Consider the following 19,671-nt stretch of genomic DNA (forward strand, 5'->3'; position numbering starts at 1 on the left):
TTCTGTCACCCTTTTCTGTGAAGTTTATTTTCTCATCTTCTTCTGTGATTTATCTCTAATGAACCTTTTTAAAAAATTGGCTACTGAATGAGGTGTGTATTTCCCCCATCTAATGTAATCAAAGTATTGATCAATCCCATGGTTTAAGAGGTTTGATGAAGCAAGCCACCACCACTCTCTGTAGCTTTAAAAAATAGTTGAGTTTCTATCTCTTCTGCCTGGAAGGTGAAAGAATTATATTTATCATTATGGGCAGAGAATATTGATTTTATAAGAATGCAACAATATCCATTTCTTTCATTGTGTTAAGAATACCATTTGGATATATAATTTCAGATTTTAACATTGTAATATATAACATTCCTATATTTTCAATTTTCTCTTATTGTTACAGTAGTTTGTCATGTATCCCTGTGACTTGAATTATTTTTTATAGCCAAGATACAATATGAAATAATGTTTCACAGGTCTTGTTTTCATGATAGTTTAGTAATTAGTTCAAAACAGCACGTAACAGTGTGCCTTGTACCTAGTAAGTACTCAGTGATACTGTTATTGATTAATTGATTGCTTGACGATGAGATCAACAAATTTAAAAAAGCTAATAGGAGCCACTAATTTAAGTAATATGTTCTTTCTAAATAACTTGAATTATTTTTTAAGATATATACAAAAGTAATTTCAGTGTTTCTCTGATATTTCTGTTCTTCACCCTCCTTTTTAGATGTTAGTATGTATGAATATAAGATCACTTTGGATTAAATGTTAATATTCAGTGATGTTAATGTAATAATTATGTCTAGTTTTTGCAGACATTAAAATATTTGTGATATCAGATCATAATGTGTAGAGCATGTTTTACTTTAAAATTTTATAATCTATAGACACTTTATAAACTATATCCCTAACCAGTTCTGTTAATTGTTGAACTTAAACTGATCTCAGAATTTTTTATGCCAAATTCTGTATTTTCGCCATTAAATGATTTCTCCCCCTTTAAAATACATTGCTATTGCTCACCTCTTGTAAATGTAGTTAATTATAAGTTTTTGTATACTCTTACAATACTTGAATTTGAATGAGTTCAAAAAATGAAAAGTAATCTTGTAAGAGGCTGTACTCCTGAGAGGATTTGATGTAATTTATAAATTTTCTGTTCTACATTGAGTTGTGTTTTATTTTTTTATTTTTTAATTGTTGTTCAGTTACGGTTGTCCTGCCTTTTTCCCCATTATTCTCCCCTGCCCCATCTCTGCCTGCCCCCTTCCACAGTCAATCCCCACCCCATCATCTGTGCTCATGAGTCCTTTATTCATGTTCCTTGACTTGCCCCTTCCCCTTCTGTCTCCCAATATCCCCCTCCCCCTCCTCCTTGGTCACTGGCAGTTTTCTTCTTTATTTCCATGTCTCTGGTTCTATTTTGCTCATTTGTTTGTTTTGTTGATTAGATTCCACTTATAGGTGAGATCATATGGTATTTGTCTTTCACCCCCTGGCTTATTTCGCTTAGCATAATGCCCTCCAGTTCCATCCATGCTGTTGCAAAGGGTAGGAGTTCCTTTTTTCTTTCTGCTGTGTAGTATTCCATTGTGTAAATGAACCACAGTTTTTTGATCCACTCATTTACTGATGGGCACTTAGGCTGTTTCCAGCACTTGGCTATTGTAAATTGTGCTGCTATGAACATTGGGGTGCAAAGGTTCTTTTGAATTGGTGATTCAGTATTCTTACAGTATAATTCCAGCAGTGGAATTGCTGGATCAAAAGGCAGTTTCATCTTTAGTTTTTTGAGAAAACTCCATGCTGTTTTCCACATTGGCCGCACCAGTCTGCATTCTCACCAACAGTGTACTAGGGTTCATTTTCTCTACAACTTCTCCACACTTGTCTGTTGATTTGTTAATGATGGCCATTCTGACCGATGTGGTATCTCAGTGTGGTTTTAATTTGCATCTCTCTGATGGCTATGATGCTGAGCACCCTTTTATATGTCTCTGGGCCCTGTTTGTATGTTCTTCTTTGAGAAGTGTCTGTTCAGGTCCCTTGCCCATTTTTTAATTGGATTGTTTGTCTTCCTGGTGTGGAGTTGTGTGAGTTCTTTAACTGTTTTGTAGATCAAACCCTTGCCCGAGGTATCACTGGCAATTATGTTTTCCCATATGGGTGGTTCCCTTTTCATTTTGCTGATGTTTTCTTTTGCCGTGCAGCAGCTTCTTATTTTGATGAAGTCCCATTTGTTTAGTCTTTCCTTTATGTCCCTTGCTCTAGGGGACATACTGGTGAAAATATTGCTGCATGGGATATCTGAGAGTTTCCTGCATATGTTTTGCTCTAGGACTTTTATGGTGTCATAATTTATGTTGAAGTTTTTCATCCACCTTGAGTTTATTTTTGTGTATGGTGTAAGTTGGTGGTCTAGGTTCATTTTTTTTTTGACATGTACTTGTCCAGTTTTCCCAACACCATTTATTGAAGAGGCGATTTTTACTCCCATTTTATGTTCCTGCCCCCTTTGTCAAATATTAATTGGCCATATTGGCGTGGGTTTATTTCTAGTCTCTCTATTCTGTTCCATTGATCTATGTGTCTTTTCTTATGCCAGTACCAGACTGTTTCGTTTACTGTGGACTTGTAATATAGGTTGATATCAGGTATAGTGATCCCTCCTACTTTGTTCTTCTTTCTCAACATTGCTGAGGCTATTCAGGGATGTTTACGTTTCCATATAATTTTTGAAATTTACATTTTGTGTTTTAGATTTTAACTTTATTAATGAAAAATCTAAAATGCTATTTAACACCGTAAGCAGCAGTTATAACATTTATTTTTAGTCCATGGATTGTTTTTGTTTGTTACCTTAATTTAAAGGAATTTATCGGAAGTAGATTATCCTTGCATATCACCAATTACCACCTAGGATTTGTACTTTGACTGTATACTACTTAATTGTTCTTTGGCTAGCTACTAGTGGAAAGTAAATGCTGTGTTACCTCTCAGGTAACAGAAGCCATGCATGTCTTCAAACTTGGAGGCAAGTAAAAAAATTGCTTATGTTAGTTCAGTGATGGTTTTCTTAAAGCTGCTTTGCCTGTTGTTTAGTTCATACTACTTTAAAAAAATATCTTTGATTCTTTATGTGAGTTTGTATTAGTATTTCATGAACAAAACTCTCCTAGGAACATAACAAGAGAATTTTCACAGAATAATCAAGAAGCGTGAGAAAAGAAGACAACAAATAAACCATCAAGTAGATAACTTGGAAAGGTTCAAAGTCTGAAGCCTAGTTATTTAGAAGACTTCCCCATAGTAGTCTAACTGAAATACATACACTAAGCTACTTTGTATTAACAGTTGATTGTTGAATTTTTAAAATTTTATTTTATTTTTTTAAAAAGATTTTATTTATTTATTTTTAGATAGAGGGGAAGGGAGGGAGAAAGAGAGGGAGAGAAACATCAGTGTGTGGTTGCCTCTCATGTGCCCCCCACTGGGGACTTGGCCTGCAACCCAGGCATGTGCCCTGACTGGGAATTGAACCCGTGACCCTTTGGTTCACAGGCTGGCACTCAATCCACTGAACCACACCAGCGAGAGCTATTGTTGAATTTTTGAAAGCTAATCTTTATCCTGCTTGTCAAAATACTGGATTATTTCTACTTGCATTTGAGTGTATTGAAGTTCCCCAGAATCAGTGATCTTATCTGTACCAAAATAGCTGTTCCGCAAGTCGTAAGTTCACCTCCACCATAATTTGGGAAATTAAAAAAACCCTATTGTCTTAAAAATTATGTTAACGTTGCTCTGTAAATTATTTAGCCAATTTTTCACAGTGGATGTTTAGCTGGCTTCTTAAAATTTATTTCGTTATTATCCTTAAGGAAAGGATTTGTAATATATGTGAATTTTTGCAATGACTAGCTTGAGCTGACTGGTTCCCATTGCATGCTCATTCCTGATAACTTACTCTATTCTATAATATTTTCTATTATGTCTTTCTTTTTAATAATTATTTTGTTTGCTTTTAGGGGTATCCTGAGAATTTTTTCTTATTGTGGAAAGATGTGCTTTTGAGTACTATGTAATATGGATAAATAAAAAAGTAATTATGAGAAGTTATATTGAAGTAAAATTAACAGTCATGGAAAGCAAAATCAGATTTTAAAAAGATTTTATTTATTTTTAGAGAGGGGAAGGGAGGGCAAAAGAGACAGAGAGAAACATTAATGTGTGGTTGCCTCTCACCTGCCCCCTACTGGGGACCTGGCCAGCAACCCAGGCATGTGCCCTGACTGGGGATTGAACCGGCAACTGTTTGATTCACAGGCTGGTGCTCAGTCCACTGAGTCACGCCAACCAGGGCACAAAATCAGATTTTGAAGAGTTTATTAATTTGGTTTAGAATTATAGAAATCATGTACATTATCTCTTTGATGTACATTCCAGTTTGAGGAACATCATGTCAACCTCCAGTTCGTTATAAGTAATTAAGTAGTTCTCTCAATCCTTGAAATCTACCCATTCTTTCTTTTCTGTTTGCTTTACTAATGACTTCCCTGTCCTTTCCCAAAACATCTACTCCCATCTTTTGGTTTGGTTGATGTGCATGAAATGTGAATACAGGTGGAGGCATTTATGTTATAGAGCATTATTCAGTGAAAAACTTCCCGAGGACCAGGACAGCAGGGTGTTCTTCAAGGTATATAGAGTTTCTAGAAGCCTTAAGTATTAAGGCCAGGTTGATGCGACTGAATTGTAGAGTCTTATTTAAAACACTGTATCGGTAACTGGATTAGGGATGTGTATTAATTTAGAATAGATAGAATAGTTGCTTATTTTTACTTTGAGTATCACAGAGTAAAACATTATATATCAATTTACACAGCAAAATTTTAAGTAGGAACATTCTCAAGTATATAAAATATGTTTTAAAGGTAAATGGATTTTAACTTTTTTTTTCCTGCTCCTATATGACCCCTACACACCAGTAATCACAGTACTAATGAATGTGTTGGGGCAGAATTCAGAATTTACTGTTGTGAAGGACATTATAGTTTCCTGACTACTCCCACTCCCTGGAATAATTCTGACATCCCCAACCCACATAATACACACTGCTACATCTCCTTATTTATTTATTTTAAAAGACTTTTATTTATTTATTTTTAGAAAAAAGGTTAGGGAGGGAGAGAAACATCAATATGTGGTTGCCTCTTGCATGCACCTCAATGGGGACCTGGTCTGCAACGTAGACATGTGCCTCAACTGGGAGTTGAACTAATGACCCTTTGGTTCACAGGCTGGCACTCAATCCGCCAAGCAGTGCCAGCCAGGGCTAAATCAAGTCATTCTGTAAAGATGCACTTTTTCCTAACAATCGTGGAAAGCAAAATCAGATTTTTTTTTAAAAAAAGATTTTATTTATTTTCAGAGAGGGGAAGGGAGGGCAAAAGAGACAGAAACATTAATGTGTGGGTTGCTTCTCGCCTGCCCCCTACTGGGGACCTGGCCCACCACTCAGGCTTGTGCCCTGACTGGGGATATTTTGTTAGCTCAATTCTCCTGCATTTGGGTATCCAGCACAGTTTAGTGTATTCTTCCTACAGAGAAGAATAAAGGTGTTATTAAATCTCGAAATTGTTTGGTGTAAAACTACACTGCTTTGCCGATGACACATGTCCTTTGCCCCTATTGTGGCTCCTCCGTGTGAGGCTGCACTAGATTCAAGTGAGGACACTGGGGAAATGGAAATTGGTTTCCTTATGTTAACCATCTTCCTGTAATTACCAATATATATTTATTTCATTATATATTTTGGTAGTCAGTATGTAGCTTTAATTTTAAATGCTTTTCTTATCTATAGTGTTTTTATAGTTTACATTTGAAGATTTTATTTTGAACAAAAGGCAGATTTTACTCCATATAAGACTAAACTTTAAAATAGAAAAATTAAGTTACATTTATATCTATAGTAAATAAATATTAAGCACTCAAGTATTTTATTCATGTTAAATAAAGATAATAATTCATTACTTTTGACTTTTGAAATTAATACTTAGAATTATATAAAATTATGGAAAAATAGTTCTCTCCTCAATGGTTTATCAGTCTTTATTTTTCTTCTTTTCTGGTTTTCTTTGAATACTGTTTATTTAGCTATTAAAAATTTGACAAACTTGTGAATTTCTTTTCCAAAGAATTGAACTTTAGTACTGGCACTGAATTTAGAACTAAGGTTGTTTTTTGGCTTTTGTCAAAATGATTGTGTTTTACATCAACATAACCCTATTATTTGCTGTGCTGGGGAAACTAAATCAGTCACGATGGTACCTAAACAATCTGCCTCTCCTTATCGTCTGTCTTAGACGAAAGTTAGATATGCACAGGGCACATTAGTAGCATAGCTAGAAGGTATCCAAGCCTTGAAAATGAGTTCATAAACAAGGTTGCATGGCAGAGTTGGTCAGCTCCATTACCTTATAAAAACTTGTGTGCTTATGGGCATCTGATCTAAATAAAATTTAAATAGTGTTTTTTAGCAAAAATTTTCATGGACCAGATGGTATATTATGGAGATTTTTATATCACTTGTATATACTATCTTTAATATGTTTTGGAATTAATGTGTTAATTTTACTTCTAGGATTCTTAATCATTCAACATTTGTTACAAGAAACAAGCCAAAAGAAAATATAGAATGCAACAAGAGGTATAAAATTATCTCAGTCCTTATATTTAATATTTTATGAGACTTGATCCTCTGACAGTGATGTTCTCATATGTGGTTTTAATTGAATAAATGATATCGATTTAGTATAACTAGATAGTTTAAAGACAGAATGTTACAGCATGAATTAAATTTACTTTGGATTTAAACAAATTAAAAAATGCTGATTTGATCTCTTTGTGCTCATACCTGCATTTTGTCTTGATAGAATCATTTATTCATTTATTAATTCAGTAAACATTTATTGTATTATTGCTGCCAAGAATAATGTATTTATCATTGATGGTGCTTATTCTTTGTTATTGTTTTTTTATTTCATTTTCAATTGGGTTTTATTAAGTTCTTTTATATGAATACATGGTCTACATATGTTAATTCCAGAGAACTAGAACACCTTAAAAGTTTCTATTTATTCTTTTTGGTGCTTTGCAAATTTGCATTAGACTCAATTCCTGAGTCATTCCTGTGGGAGTGTAGAGGTCCAAGGCTTGTGTTGGGGTGGTGGGTACAGATGTAAAGAGAGAGAGAATTAACATTTGTTGAATGCTTATTATATGAGTACTCTTCTAAGTGATTTAAGTGTATTACTTCATTTAATTCTCATAGTAACGCTATAAAATTGTTACTATTGTCCTCATTTTTTAAAGACTGATTTATTTATTTATTTATTTATTTATTTATTTATTGAGAGGAAAATGGGGGGAGAAAGACATGGAGAGAAACATCAATGTGTGGTTGCCTCTCTCGCGCCCTGCACTGGGGACCTGGCCTGCAACCCAGGCACGTGCCCTGACTGGGAATCAAGCCAGTCACTCTTCGGTCCACAAGCTAGTGCTCAGTCCACTAAGCCACACCAGCCAGGGCTGCCCTTCCCATTTTATTAGAAAACTGAGACTCAGAAATTATCGTAACTTGTTCAAGGTCACACATCTAGTAAGTGGTACAGTAAGGTTTCAAACCCAGTTTTCATGCTCAGAACCCCAAGTGTGGTTTTAACCACACTCTTGTTTACATGGTAATAAGAACAGTTTGCTTCTGCTGGATTTATTCATCCCGCTGATGTCTTTTCCTAGATACCTCACAGTCCAAATTTCCCCCAGACCTATTAATTCTCTAAAATATAGGGCCTGGCACAAATAATGCCCCTTTTTTATTACAAACTCTTTTATTACAAAATCATAAGCATGCAATTCTGTAACATAACAATATCAGATTCAAGCACACCATAGGACATTTTAGGTGAAATGTTCAAATTAAAACTCTAAATTATTACACCCATATTATTACCCTACCAACCACACTCAACCAGGTGTGTCCAAACTTTTGGCGTCTCTGGGCCACACTGGAAGAAGAGTTGTCTTGGGCCACACATTAAATACACAAACAGTAATGAAAACTGATGAGCAAAAAAAAGATTTTAAGCAAATTTATGATTTTGTGTTGGGCCATATTCATAGGCATCCTGAGCCTCAGGCAGCCTGCAGGCCACGGGTTGGACACCCCTGAACTGTGCCTGAGTGAATGTACGACTATATAGTCACCAAAGTCAGCAACTTTGGAATCATCAGGCATTCCTCTCTCTTATACACCCCTCCCTGTCTAGTCAGTCACAGAAAATTATAGCTTCTTAACATGGCTTCTGTCTATTTCAACCTCTCCATTCCTGTTGAAATTGTGTTGGTTCAGGCCCTACCTTTTTCTACCTGGATTACTTCTGTAACAGTCCTCAACATACCTCTTTTCAATTTTGCCTACCCTTAAATTTATGTTCTGCACTGATACAGAGTGATGGTTCTAAGACACAAATCTGACTATGAGGCTCCCATTTATTATTTTCTAATGGTTCTGACTTTTAGGATAAAGCTTAAAATGTTTGGCTTAACCCGCAAGATCGAAGTGAGTTTCTGCCTGCCTTCAGAGCCTCATCTCATGAACTCTTCCGCTGGCACGTTTTCCAGCTGGGAACAATACTCCTTTCTTTATTCCAGCATGGTTTCACATCTGTTTTGTATCCTGGTCTCTCCGCTGTGATTTCCCTTTCTTCTTCCCTTTTCACTTAGGCTTTCAGAATTCAGTTCAGGTGTAAGATGACTTTTTATATCTAAGTCTAGAAACATTCATCTATCTCAATTTTTATTTAACTGGATTTAACCCACTCTCCCTTTTCGAATACTGATTCTGTTATCTTACATATTCGTTCTCCTTATGTTTCTTCTCAGTTCCTTTCACGCCCATTTTAAGCTTCCTTTCCAGGTTCCTAACATTCTCTTGAGAAAGCCCCAACTGCCTCAACCTCAAAACTGTGATGCCCAATTCTGGACTTTTCTATACAGGATTATTACTTGCACTCATTTTTGAAACAGTCATCCAATTCTGTGTTTAAAAACAAAGCAGAAAATTTTTAATTTTTCCTGATCATAAGAGTAATGTAGCATTATTGTTGGGAAACTGGAAAATTTAAACAGAAAGAAAAAAATAAATAAACATCGCCCATTATCCTCTTTCTAGAAATGACAATTCACAGTATTTTGGTATTGTCTCTTTAGATCTTTTATTCTATGTGTGTCCACGAATATTTGCAAGTGTAATGTGTGTATGTATGTGTGTTTGTGTATATGTGTATATGTGTGTGTGTGTATGTGTGTATGTAGTATAGAACTGTATTACCTCTTGCTTACTCAACACCTCCACTTGGATGTACAGTAGCCCCACCCCAATTGTGGTTTTTCTTTCTGTGGTTTCAGTTATTCGCAGTCACCAGCGGTCTGAAAATGCTAAATGAAAAATTCCAGAAAAAATGATGTATGAATTTTAAATTGTGTGCTGTTCTTAGAAGTGTACTGAAATATTTTTAAATTTTATTTTTCAATTACAGTTGACATTTAATATTATTTTGTATTAGCTTCACATGTACAGCATAATGGCTAGACAATCATAAACTGTAAAAAGTTATCCCCCCCATATTTAAAGTATTCACCTGGCACCATACATAGTTAATTACAATGTTATTGACTGTGATCCCTATGTTGTACTTACATCCCTATGACTATTCTGTAACTATCAATCTGTACTTCTAAATCCCTTCACCTTTTTCACTCAGTCTCCTAACCCCTCACCCCTCTGGCAACCACCAGTCTCTTCTCTGTGTCAGTGAGTCTGTTTTTGTTTTGTTTTTCTGTTTATGTTTTTCTTTAGATTCCGCATATAAGTGAAATCGTATGGTATTTGTCTTTCTCTGACTAATTTCACTTAGCATGCTACCCTCTAGGGCCATTAGTGCTGTAGCAAATGGCAAGATTTCACACTTTTTTATGGCCAAGTGATATTCCATTGTATCTATGTACCACCACTTACTTATCCACTGGTCCATTGATGGGCACTATGATTGCTTCCATATCTTAGCTATTGTAAATAACTCCCCAGTGAACATAGGAGTACATATATATTCTTTCAAATTATTAAGTTTTGAGTTTCTTCAGATATGTAAGCAGAAGTTAAATCACTGGGTCATAAGGCAGTTTCACTGTTAATTTTTTTGAGGTCCCTCTATACTGTTTCCCACAGTGGCTGCACCAATCTGCATTCCTACCAACAGTGCACGAGGGTTCCCTTTTCTCCACAGCCTCACCAGCACTTGTTGTTTGTTGATGTATTAATGATGGCCATTCTGACAGGTGTGAGGTGATATCTCATTGTAGTTTTAATTTGCACTTCTCTGAGGATTAGTGACATTGAGCATCTCTTCATATGTCCATTGACAATCTGTTTGCCATTTTTGGAGAAGTGTCTACTCAGATCTTGTGTCCAGTTTCTAATTGGATTGTTTTATTTTTTTGGTGTTTAGGTGTGTGAGTTTTTTGTAAATTTTGTATATTTACCCCTTATTAGGCATGTTGAAATTTTAAGCCATCCCTTTCTGTCCTGCCTAGGATGTGAATCATCCCTTTGTCTAGTATATCCATGCTGTATATGCTCTTGTTAGTCATTTAATAGCTGTGTGGGTTATGATATTGGCTCTCATGGTATCACAATGTTTGTGATCAAGTAACCCTTATTTTACTTAATAATGTCCCCAAAGTGCAAGAGTAATGATGCTGGTAATTCAGATATGCCAAAGAGAAGCCATAAAATGTTTCCTTTAAGTGAAAAGGTATGTATGTATAGGAAAACACAGTATATAGAGTTAACTACTATCTGTTCTTCCAGGCATTCACTGTGGATCTTGGAACATATCTCCTGCAGATAAGGGGGGACTACGTATAATAGACAAATGAAACTTAACCTTCTAAAACCACACTTTTAATTTCCCTCCTTGTACTTTTAAAGGTATTCATACTGCATTTTCCCCCATTTCAGAAAATGTCAACTTCATCTTTCTAGTTGCTTGGCTCAGAATCCCCAGAGTCATCCTTAGCCTGTCCCTTCCTTTTATACCCCATATGTAATCCATTAGTAAATCTTGTTGACTGTACCTTCAATATATACCCAGAATCTGATCAAATGTTAGTACCACCTCCATACCTACCCTAGCCATCTTTTACTTCGGTTATTAAAAAGGAGCCTCTTAACAGGTCTTCTTTCTGCCCTTGCTTTTCTTTAGTCTGTTTTTCAAAAAACATCAGATTGATATTTTTTAAATGTAAAAAATATTTCTATTGCTCTTCACAATTCTCTAATGACTTTCCATCTCATTTAGGATAACAACTAGAGTCCTTTAAGGACTTGTAAACATCTACACTATTTGTCTCACACTGTCTTCCTCTCTTGCCTCACTCTCCTGGTTAGTTCTTCTCTAAGCATGCTGCATTCACTCCTTTGTCCCTTTCCCATACCTTGTTTTCTTTTTCTCCGTGGAAGTTAAAAGATCTGACATTCCAAATGTATGTTTCTTTTGCCATTTGATATTCTGAATATATATTTCTTCTTTTAATTTTTCTCATCACCACATAACCACCCTGCCCCCCCCTCCGAGGCAAACTACAATTTTGGCTTTCTCAGTTATTAAGACAACTGAAATCTCCAAAACTGCTTGTGGATTTGATTTTCTCCTTAAATTTCTATCATTTTTTATTTATCTATTCTGAAGCTGTTATTAGGTATATAAAATTTAGGATTTTAATGTCATCTTGTTGAATTTACACCTTTGACATGAAATGACTTTCTTTATATTCCTGGTAATAATCTTTGCTCTGAAGTCTTATTATTATATTAATATAGTCACTCCAGCTTTCTTTTTTTACATTATATTGATTGTATCTTTCTATTACCATTTATCCTTCCTATAACTTCTTCTACTCCACCAACCCTCCTCAATCACCACACTGTTGTCAATGTCCCAGAGTTCTTTCTCTTTTTCTTTTTTCTTGCCCCTCCACTCCCTAAACCTCCCTCCAGAGCTATCAGCCTGCTCTATCTATGAGTTTGTCTCTATTTTGCTTGTTAGTCCACTTTGTTCAGTAGATTCCACATAGGAGTGAAATAATATGGTACCTGTCTTTATCTGACTGGCTGACTTCACTTAGCATAATACCCTCTAGGACCACTATGCACTTGCACATAGTAAGGTTTCATTCTTTTTTAGGGCTGAGTAATATTCCATTTTATATATATATTAAATATATATATTTATATATGTATATATATATACACACACACCACCATTTTTTTTAATCCACTTGTCTACTGATGGGCACTTGAGTTGCTTCCAAAGCTTGTCTATTGTGAATAATGCTGCAGTAAACATAGGGGGACATACATTCTTTGAAATTAGTGTTTTGGGTTTCTTCAAATATATTCCCAGAATGGAATACTGGGTCATAAGGTAGTCCATTTTTAGTTTTTTGAAGTAACTCCATACTGCTTCCAACAGTGGCGGTACCAGTTTGTATTTCCACTAACAGTACATGAGCATTCCTTTCATTCCACATCCTCACCAATACTTGTTGTTTGTTGATTTATTGATGATTGCCATTCTGACAGGTATGAGGTGATATCTCATTTTGCTTTTAATTTGCATTTTTCTGATGTTAGTAGTGATGAGCATCTTTTCATAAGTCTATGGGCCATTGCTATGTCCTCCTTTGAAGAAGTATCTGTTCAGGTCATTTGCCCATTTTTTAATTAGATTTTTTGGGGGGTTTTGAGTTTTAAAAATTCTTCATAAATTTTGGATATCAATCCCTCATCAGATGTATTGGACAATATGTTATCCCATTCTGTGGGTTGTCTATTCATTTTGTTGATGGTTGCCTTGGTTTTGCAAAAATATTTTAGTTTGATTTAGTCCCGTTTGTTTACTTTTTCTTTTGTTCTCCTTGCCCAAGGAGATATATCTGAAAAAAAAAATGTAGCTATGAGGAAAGTCCAAGATTTTATACTGCCTATGTTTTCTTCTAGGATTTTTATGGTTTCAAGTCTTAACATTTAAGTCTTTAATCTATTTTGAGTTTATTCTGGTGTGTGGTGTAAGAAGGTGGTCTAGTTTCATTTGTTGTTTTTTTTTTTGCACGTATCTGTCCAATTTTCACAACACCATTTATTGAATGAACTATCTTTCACCACTTGTATGTTTTTTTGCCTCGTTTGTCAAACATTAATTGCCTATAAAGGCATGGGTTTATTTTTGGGCTCTTGATTCTGTTCCATTGATGTATATGTCTGTTTTTATGCCATTACCATGTTGTTTTGATTACTATGGTTTTGTAGTAAAGTTTGATAATAGGTAGCATGATTTCTCAACTTTGTTCTTTCTTAAGATTGTTATTGCTATTCAGAGTTTTTTGTGGAATATTTGGATATTTGTTCTAGTTTTGTGAAATATGCCAATGGTATCTTGATAGGGATTTCGTTGACTCTGTAGATTGCTTTGGGTAGTATGAACATTTTAATGATGTCAGTTCTTCCTATCGATAAACAAGGTATATACTTCCAGTTATTTGTATCTTCTTTACTTTCTTCAGTATCTTATAATTTTTCTGACTACAGGTCTTTTACATTGTTGGTTAAGTTTATTCATAGGTATTTTATTCTACTTGAAGACATTATTAATGGAATTGTTTTCTTAATTTCCCTTATTGATACTACATTATTGGCATACAAAAATAGAACTGATTGCTAGATATGAATTTTGTATCCTGCTACTTTACTGAATTCATTTATCAGTTCTAGTAGTTTTTTGGTGGAATCATTAGGGTTCTCTATATACAGTATTATATCATCTGCAAATAATGAAAATTTTACTTCTTGCTTTCTAATTTGGATGCCATTTTTCTTCTTATCTGACTGCTGTGGCTAGGACTTACAGTCCCATACTATGTTGGATAAGAGTGGGGAAAGTGGACATCCTTGTCTTGTTCCCGATCTTAAAAGGAACAATTGTAGTTTTTACTCATTGAATATAATGTTGGTTGTGGGTTTGTCATATATGGCCTTTATTTCATTGAGATATGTTCCCTCTGTTCATACTTCGCTGAGCATTTTTATCATAAATGGGTGCTGGATTTTATCATTTTTTCCTGCATCTATTGATATGATCATGTAGATTTTATTATTAATTTTGTTTGTGTGGTATATTACACTTATTAATTTGCAGCTATCGTACCAACCTTGCACCCCAAAATAAATCCCACTTGATCATGGTGTATGATCTTTATGATGTATTGCTGTATTTGATTTGCTAATATTTTGTTGAGGATTTTAGCATCTATATTCATTAGAGATATTGGCCTATAATTTTCTTCCTTTGTAATGTCTTTTTCTGATTTTGGAATTAAGATAATGCCGGTCTCATAAAAAGAGCTTAAGAGTCTTCTCTCCTCTTGAATTTTCTGGAATAGTTTGAGAAGAGGAGATGTTACATCTTCTTTGAATGTTTAGTAAAATTCACCTGTGAAGCCATCCAGTCCAGGGCTTTGGTTTGTTGGGAGTTTTTTTGATTTCTGCATCAGCTTCACCAGGTGTAATCTGTCTATTCAGATTCTCTGATTTTCCCTGATTTAGTTTTGGAAGATTGTATGTTTCTAGGAGTTTATCCATTTCGTCTTGATTGTCCAATTTGTTGTTCACAACATTTTTTCGCAAACTTTTGAATTTTTTTGATGTCAGTTGTTAGTATTCCTCTTTCATTTCTGATTTTATTTATGTGGGTCCTCTCTCTTTTTCTTGATGAGTCTGGTTAACAGTTTGTCAATCTTGTTTCTTTTCAAAGAACCAGCTTTGGTTTCATTCATCTTTTTGGTTTTTTTTTTTCTCTATTTCATTTATTTCAGCTCTGATCTTTATTATCTCCTTCCTTCTACTCACTTTGGGCCTGTTTACTGTTCTTTTTCAAGTTCTTTTAAGTATAAAGTTAGCTTGTGTATTTGAGCTTTTTCTTGTTTCTTGAGATAGGCTTGTAATGCTATACATTTCCCTTTTAGAACTGCTTTCACTCTGTCCCACAGATTTTGTGTTGTGTTTTCGTTTATGTTTGCTTCAAGGTATCTTTTGATTTTTTCCTTTAACTCATTGTTAACCCATTCATTGTTGAGTAACATGTCTTCATGGGTTTTTCAGTTTTCTTCTTGTAATTGATTCCTAGTTTCATAGAATTATTGTCAGAGAAGGTGCGTGACACGATTTCAGCCTTCTTAAATTTATTGAGACTTGTTTTGTGTCCTGACATGTGGTCTATCCTAGAAAACATTCCATGTGCACTTAAACATATATTCTGCTGCTTAGGGTGAAATGCACTGAAGATATCAATTAAATCCATTTGTCCTAGTGTGTCGTTTATGACTGACATCTTGTTAATTTTCTGTCTGGAAGATCTATCCATTGATGTCAGTGGGTTGTTAAAGTCCCCTATAAGACTATATTTCTGTTGGGCTTTCCATTTATGCCCATCAAGATTTGCTTTACATATTTAGGTGCTCCTCTTTTGGGTGCATGAATGTTCACTAGGGTTATATCCTCTTGTTGAATTGTTCCCTTTATCATTATGTAGTGTCCTTCTTTGTCTTTTACAGTAGCCTTGGTTTTAAAGTCTATTTTGTTAGATATAAGTATTGGTACCTCAAATTTTCTTTCCTTTCCATTTGCATGAAATATCTTTTTCCATCTCTTTACTTTTATTCTGTGGGTATCTTTCCCTCTATGATGGGTCTCTTGAACACAGCATAGGTATGGGTCTTGTTTTCTTTTCTGTTCTGCTCTCTATGTCTATTGATTGGGGCATTTAAATCATTTACATTTAAAGAGACCATTGATAGATATGCAGTTATTGCCATTTTATATTTTACTATGTTCCTCTTTTTTTCTTTTCTCCTTCTCCTCCTCCTCTTCATCTTCTTTCTCTTCCTCTTCTCCTTCACCTTCTCCCCCTCCTCTCCATCCTTTCTTCCTTCCTTTCATTCTTCCTCCTCTTCTTCCTCCTTTTTTTCTCCTTCCACCTCAACTGGTTGGGAGTTGTCCCACAATGAAAAGGGTTGTTGACTAATTTCCCAGTTGGGGCACATGCCTGGGTTGTGGGTTCAGTCCCTGATCAGGGTGCATAGAAGAGGCAACCGATTAATGTTTCTCATGTTGATGTTTCTCTCCTTCTCTCTGTCTCTTCTCCTCTCTCTAAAACAAAAAAAAAAAAAAAAAAAGGAAGCCCTTTAACATTTGTTGTAATACTGGTTTGGTGGTAACTTACTCCTTTAGTTTTTTCTTGTTTAGAAAGCTCTTTATTTTTCCAATTTCAAACTTTGGTCTTGGTGATTAAAGTAGCCTTGGTTGTAGGTTCCTGATTTTTTATCACTTTGAATATTTCATGCCAGTCCTTTCTGGCCTGAATGTTTCTGTTGAGAAATTAGATGATAGTCTTATGGGAGCTCCCTTGTGGGTAAATTAACAGCTTTTTCTTGCAGCTTTTAAGACGTTTTTTCTTTGCCTTTAAGCTATGCAATTTTAATTATTATGTGTTTTGATGTGGGCCTCTTTGAGACTATCCTGTTTGGGATTCTCTGAGCTTCCTGGACTTGTGTATCTTTTCCCTTCACCAGGGAAATACTTCCATAGGGAAGTATTTGGTTATTATTTTTTTCAAATAGGTTCTCAATCCCTTGCTTTCTCTCTACCCGATCTGGTACCCTTATGATGCAGATGTTATGCCTCCTGTGTTCCCAAAGGTCCATTAAAACTTCCTAATTTTTTTTCATTCTTTTTTCCTTGTGCTGATCTGATTTGGTGTTTTTGTCACTAATTCAGTTATCTGCTTTATGTAACCTATTGTTTATTCCTTCCAGTGTATTATTTAGTTCAGATATTCATTCTTTATTTCTGACTGGTCCTTTTTTATGGCTTCTATATCCTTTTTCATGCTGTTGAGCATCCTTATAGTCATTACTTTGAACTTTGTATCTGACAGATTGCTTGCCTCCATTTCATTAAGGTCTTCTTCTGGAGAATTCTCTTGTTTTTTCATTTGGGCCCTGTTTCTTTGTCTCCTCATTTTGGCTGCCTTTTTGTGTTTGTTTCTATGTATTAGTTAGATCTTCAAAATCTCTAGTACTGACCTATGTCAGACACTACCTGTGACTAGCCTTGGGCAACCTGTTTGGCGGTATCAGAAATCCAGAGCTTGTGGTTTCCTCCGTTGGGCCTGGGTGTGTGTGTAAGGGCCAATGTGTGCATGAAGGCCAGCTTTTACCAGCCTTCTTCCCTGGAGTCAGTAAGCAAAAATTTCAAAACACCTGGAGATCTGCTGCTACCTGCAGGCTGCCTGTTAGTGTTAGACACTGTGCTGTACTCCTCAGCAGCCCGGCTTAAGTTCCATAGGGTAGGTGAGAGGGATTCCTGGGGGTGGGGCTGTTGCTTCCCCCCTGGGCTGATGCTGAATGGCAGGGAGTGCCCTGCCTTAGAAAGATGGCTTCTGCAGTATGGGGGCGATGACCGAGCACTAGGATCCTGGCAGCTGACTCTTCAGCTCTCTCCCTAGAGCCATCAGCTCCAGGCTCTCCTCATGTAGTTCTAGTTTTCTCTGCCCTCCCTCTGCCAGAGTCCAGGGTAAATGGTTGCAAACAAAATGTTGTGTGTTTGCCCTTTAAAAGGGTGGCTGCTTCTCTAGAACTCTCTGCTAGACAGAAATCCCACTGCTTTTCATAGCCAGATGTTATGTGGCACCTTCCCCAGTTCTGGTGCTATACACTAGGGAGCCTGGCTTGGGGTTTAGACCCCACACTTCTCAGGGGGAACCTCCCCTCAGCTGAGATAACCCTCCAGAGCTTCAGCTGCCTGTAGGAGCCCAGCCAGCCCTCTCGTGCCTCCATCCTTCCTACTAGTCGTGATGTGGCTTCTTCTGTAGGTCCTTGGTTATAAGGCTTCTCTCCAGGTAGTCTTCAGTTAAGTATTCATGATGATTTTTATATAAGTAGCTGTAATTCCAGTTTAGTCCTGGGAGGAGGCCAGTATAGTTTCCACTTAAGTTATCACCATCTTGGGTTTTCCACTCTCTTTTGATTAGTATTAATATGTTAAATCTTTCTTCATTTCTTTATTTTTAATCTATTTGTATCTTTATGGAATAAGTGGATTTCTTGCAGTTAGCAAATGCTAGCATCTTTTTTTATAGAATCTTACCATCTGGTATATAATTGCAGTCTTAAAATTGTTTATATTTTATGTATTCATTGGTATTAATGGGTTTAAATCTACTGTCTTATATGTTTCTTTTTTCTCTTATCCTCTGTAGCTGTCTTTCCTATTTTTTTTCTATTTTTATAATTATATTTAAAATTCTTATTTATCTCCTTTCTGGAGTTATCAGCTGCTCCTTTGTTATCAATATATTGTTAGTGGTTGTTTTAGGATATAAAGTGTAATATTTAACTTAGCACAATGTATTTTCAAGTGTCATTATGCCATTTTTTTATATAGTAAAACTTCTCTTTCTTCACTCTTGGCCTTTGTGATATTGTTGCTATACATTTTATTTCTGTCTGTTATAAATGCTGCAGTACATTGTTATTATATTTGCTTTAGTTAATTTTTTAAAAGATATTTAAATAATTTTATGCAATAATTTCTTTAATTTTTAATCCCTTAGTCACCATCTTTAATGGCTTTTATTACTTTGTGTAGGTCCATATTTCCCTGTACATTATTTCCCTCTACCTGAAAAAACTACTTTAACATTACTTTTACTGTTGGTTGGCTCATGTTGAATCCTTTCAGCTTCTGCATGTCTGAAAATGTCCTTATTTTGGCTTTATTTTTGAAAGATATCTATCCTAGTACAAAATTTAGGTTGACAATTTTTCTTTTCTTTCAGGACTTTAAAGAGGTTTCTCCAATTCTCCATTGTCCTCTCGATTGTGGTGTTTCCAATGAGAACTCTTGTCAATACTGGTTTCATTGAACCTAATGTGTCTTTTTTATCTGGCTGCTTTTACATTTTCTCTGTCATTTGTTTTTAAGTAATTTGATTATTATGTATCTTGGAGTAGTTTTCTTCATGTTTCTTTTACTTGGAGTTCACTGAACTTCTCAAATTTGTGGGTTTATTGTTTTCATGAAATTTGAAAATTTAAAGTCCTCATTTCTTCAGATATCATTTTTGTGCTTTGGCTTGAGTGGTTCAGTTGATTGCCATCATCCCACAAACTGTGAAAGGTTGCAGGTTTGATTCCTGGTCAGGGCACATGCCGGGGTTGCGGGTTTGGTCCCTAACTGGGGTGTGTGCAAGAGGCAACTGAGATGTTTCTCTCTCACTTTGATGTTTCTCTCTCACTTTGATGTTCTCTCTTTCTCCCTCCCTTCCCTTATCTCTGGAATCAATAAAAAATTTTAAATATCTTTTATTGTCACCTGACCCATTCTTCCTGAACCCTAACTATAGGTATATTAGGCCATTTGAAGTTTCTCATGTATTGAAGTATTATTGATGTTTTAGTCAATATTTAGTCAATATTTTTCTTTCTGTGTTTGAT

The 19,671-nt window shown here is 35.5% G+C and overlaps 1 protein-coding gene across 2 annotated transcripts in view; it reads left to right on the forward strand.

Annotated features, from left to right (window-relative positions):
- LRCH2 (leucine rich repeats and calponin homology domain containing 2) overlaps positions 1-19,671 on the forward strand; it is a 122,354-nt gene that overhangs the window by 76,736 nt on the left and 25,947 nt on the right. For both annotated transcript variants that reach the window (XM_054580403.1, XM_054580404.1), the window contains exon 12: positions 6,641-6,706. In XM_054580403.1, coding sequence (XP_054436378.1) covers positions 6,641-6,706 — 66 coding nt within the window. The remainder of the gene's footprint in view (positions 1-6,640; positions 6,707-19,671) is intronic.

The sequence above is a fragment of the Pteronotus mesoamericanus genome, unplaced genomic scaffold (genome assembly GCF_021234165.1).
Source record: "Pteronotus mesoamericanus isolate MK-2021 breed Mesoamerican mustached bat unplaced genomic scaffold, CSHL_Meso_final contig_58, whole genome shotgun sequence".
NCBI classification, from domain to species: domain Eukaryota; kingdom Metazoa; phylum Chordata; class Mammalia; order Chiroptera; family Mormoopidae; genus Pteronotus; species Pteronotus mesoamericanus.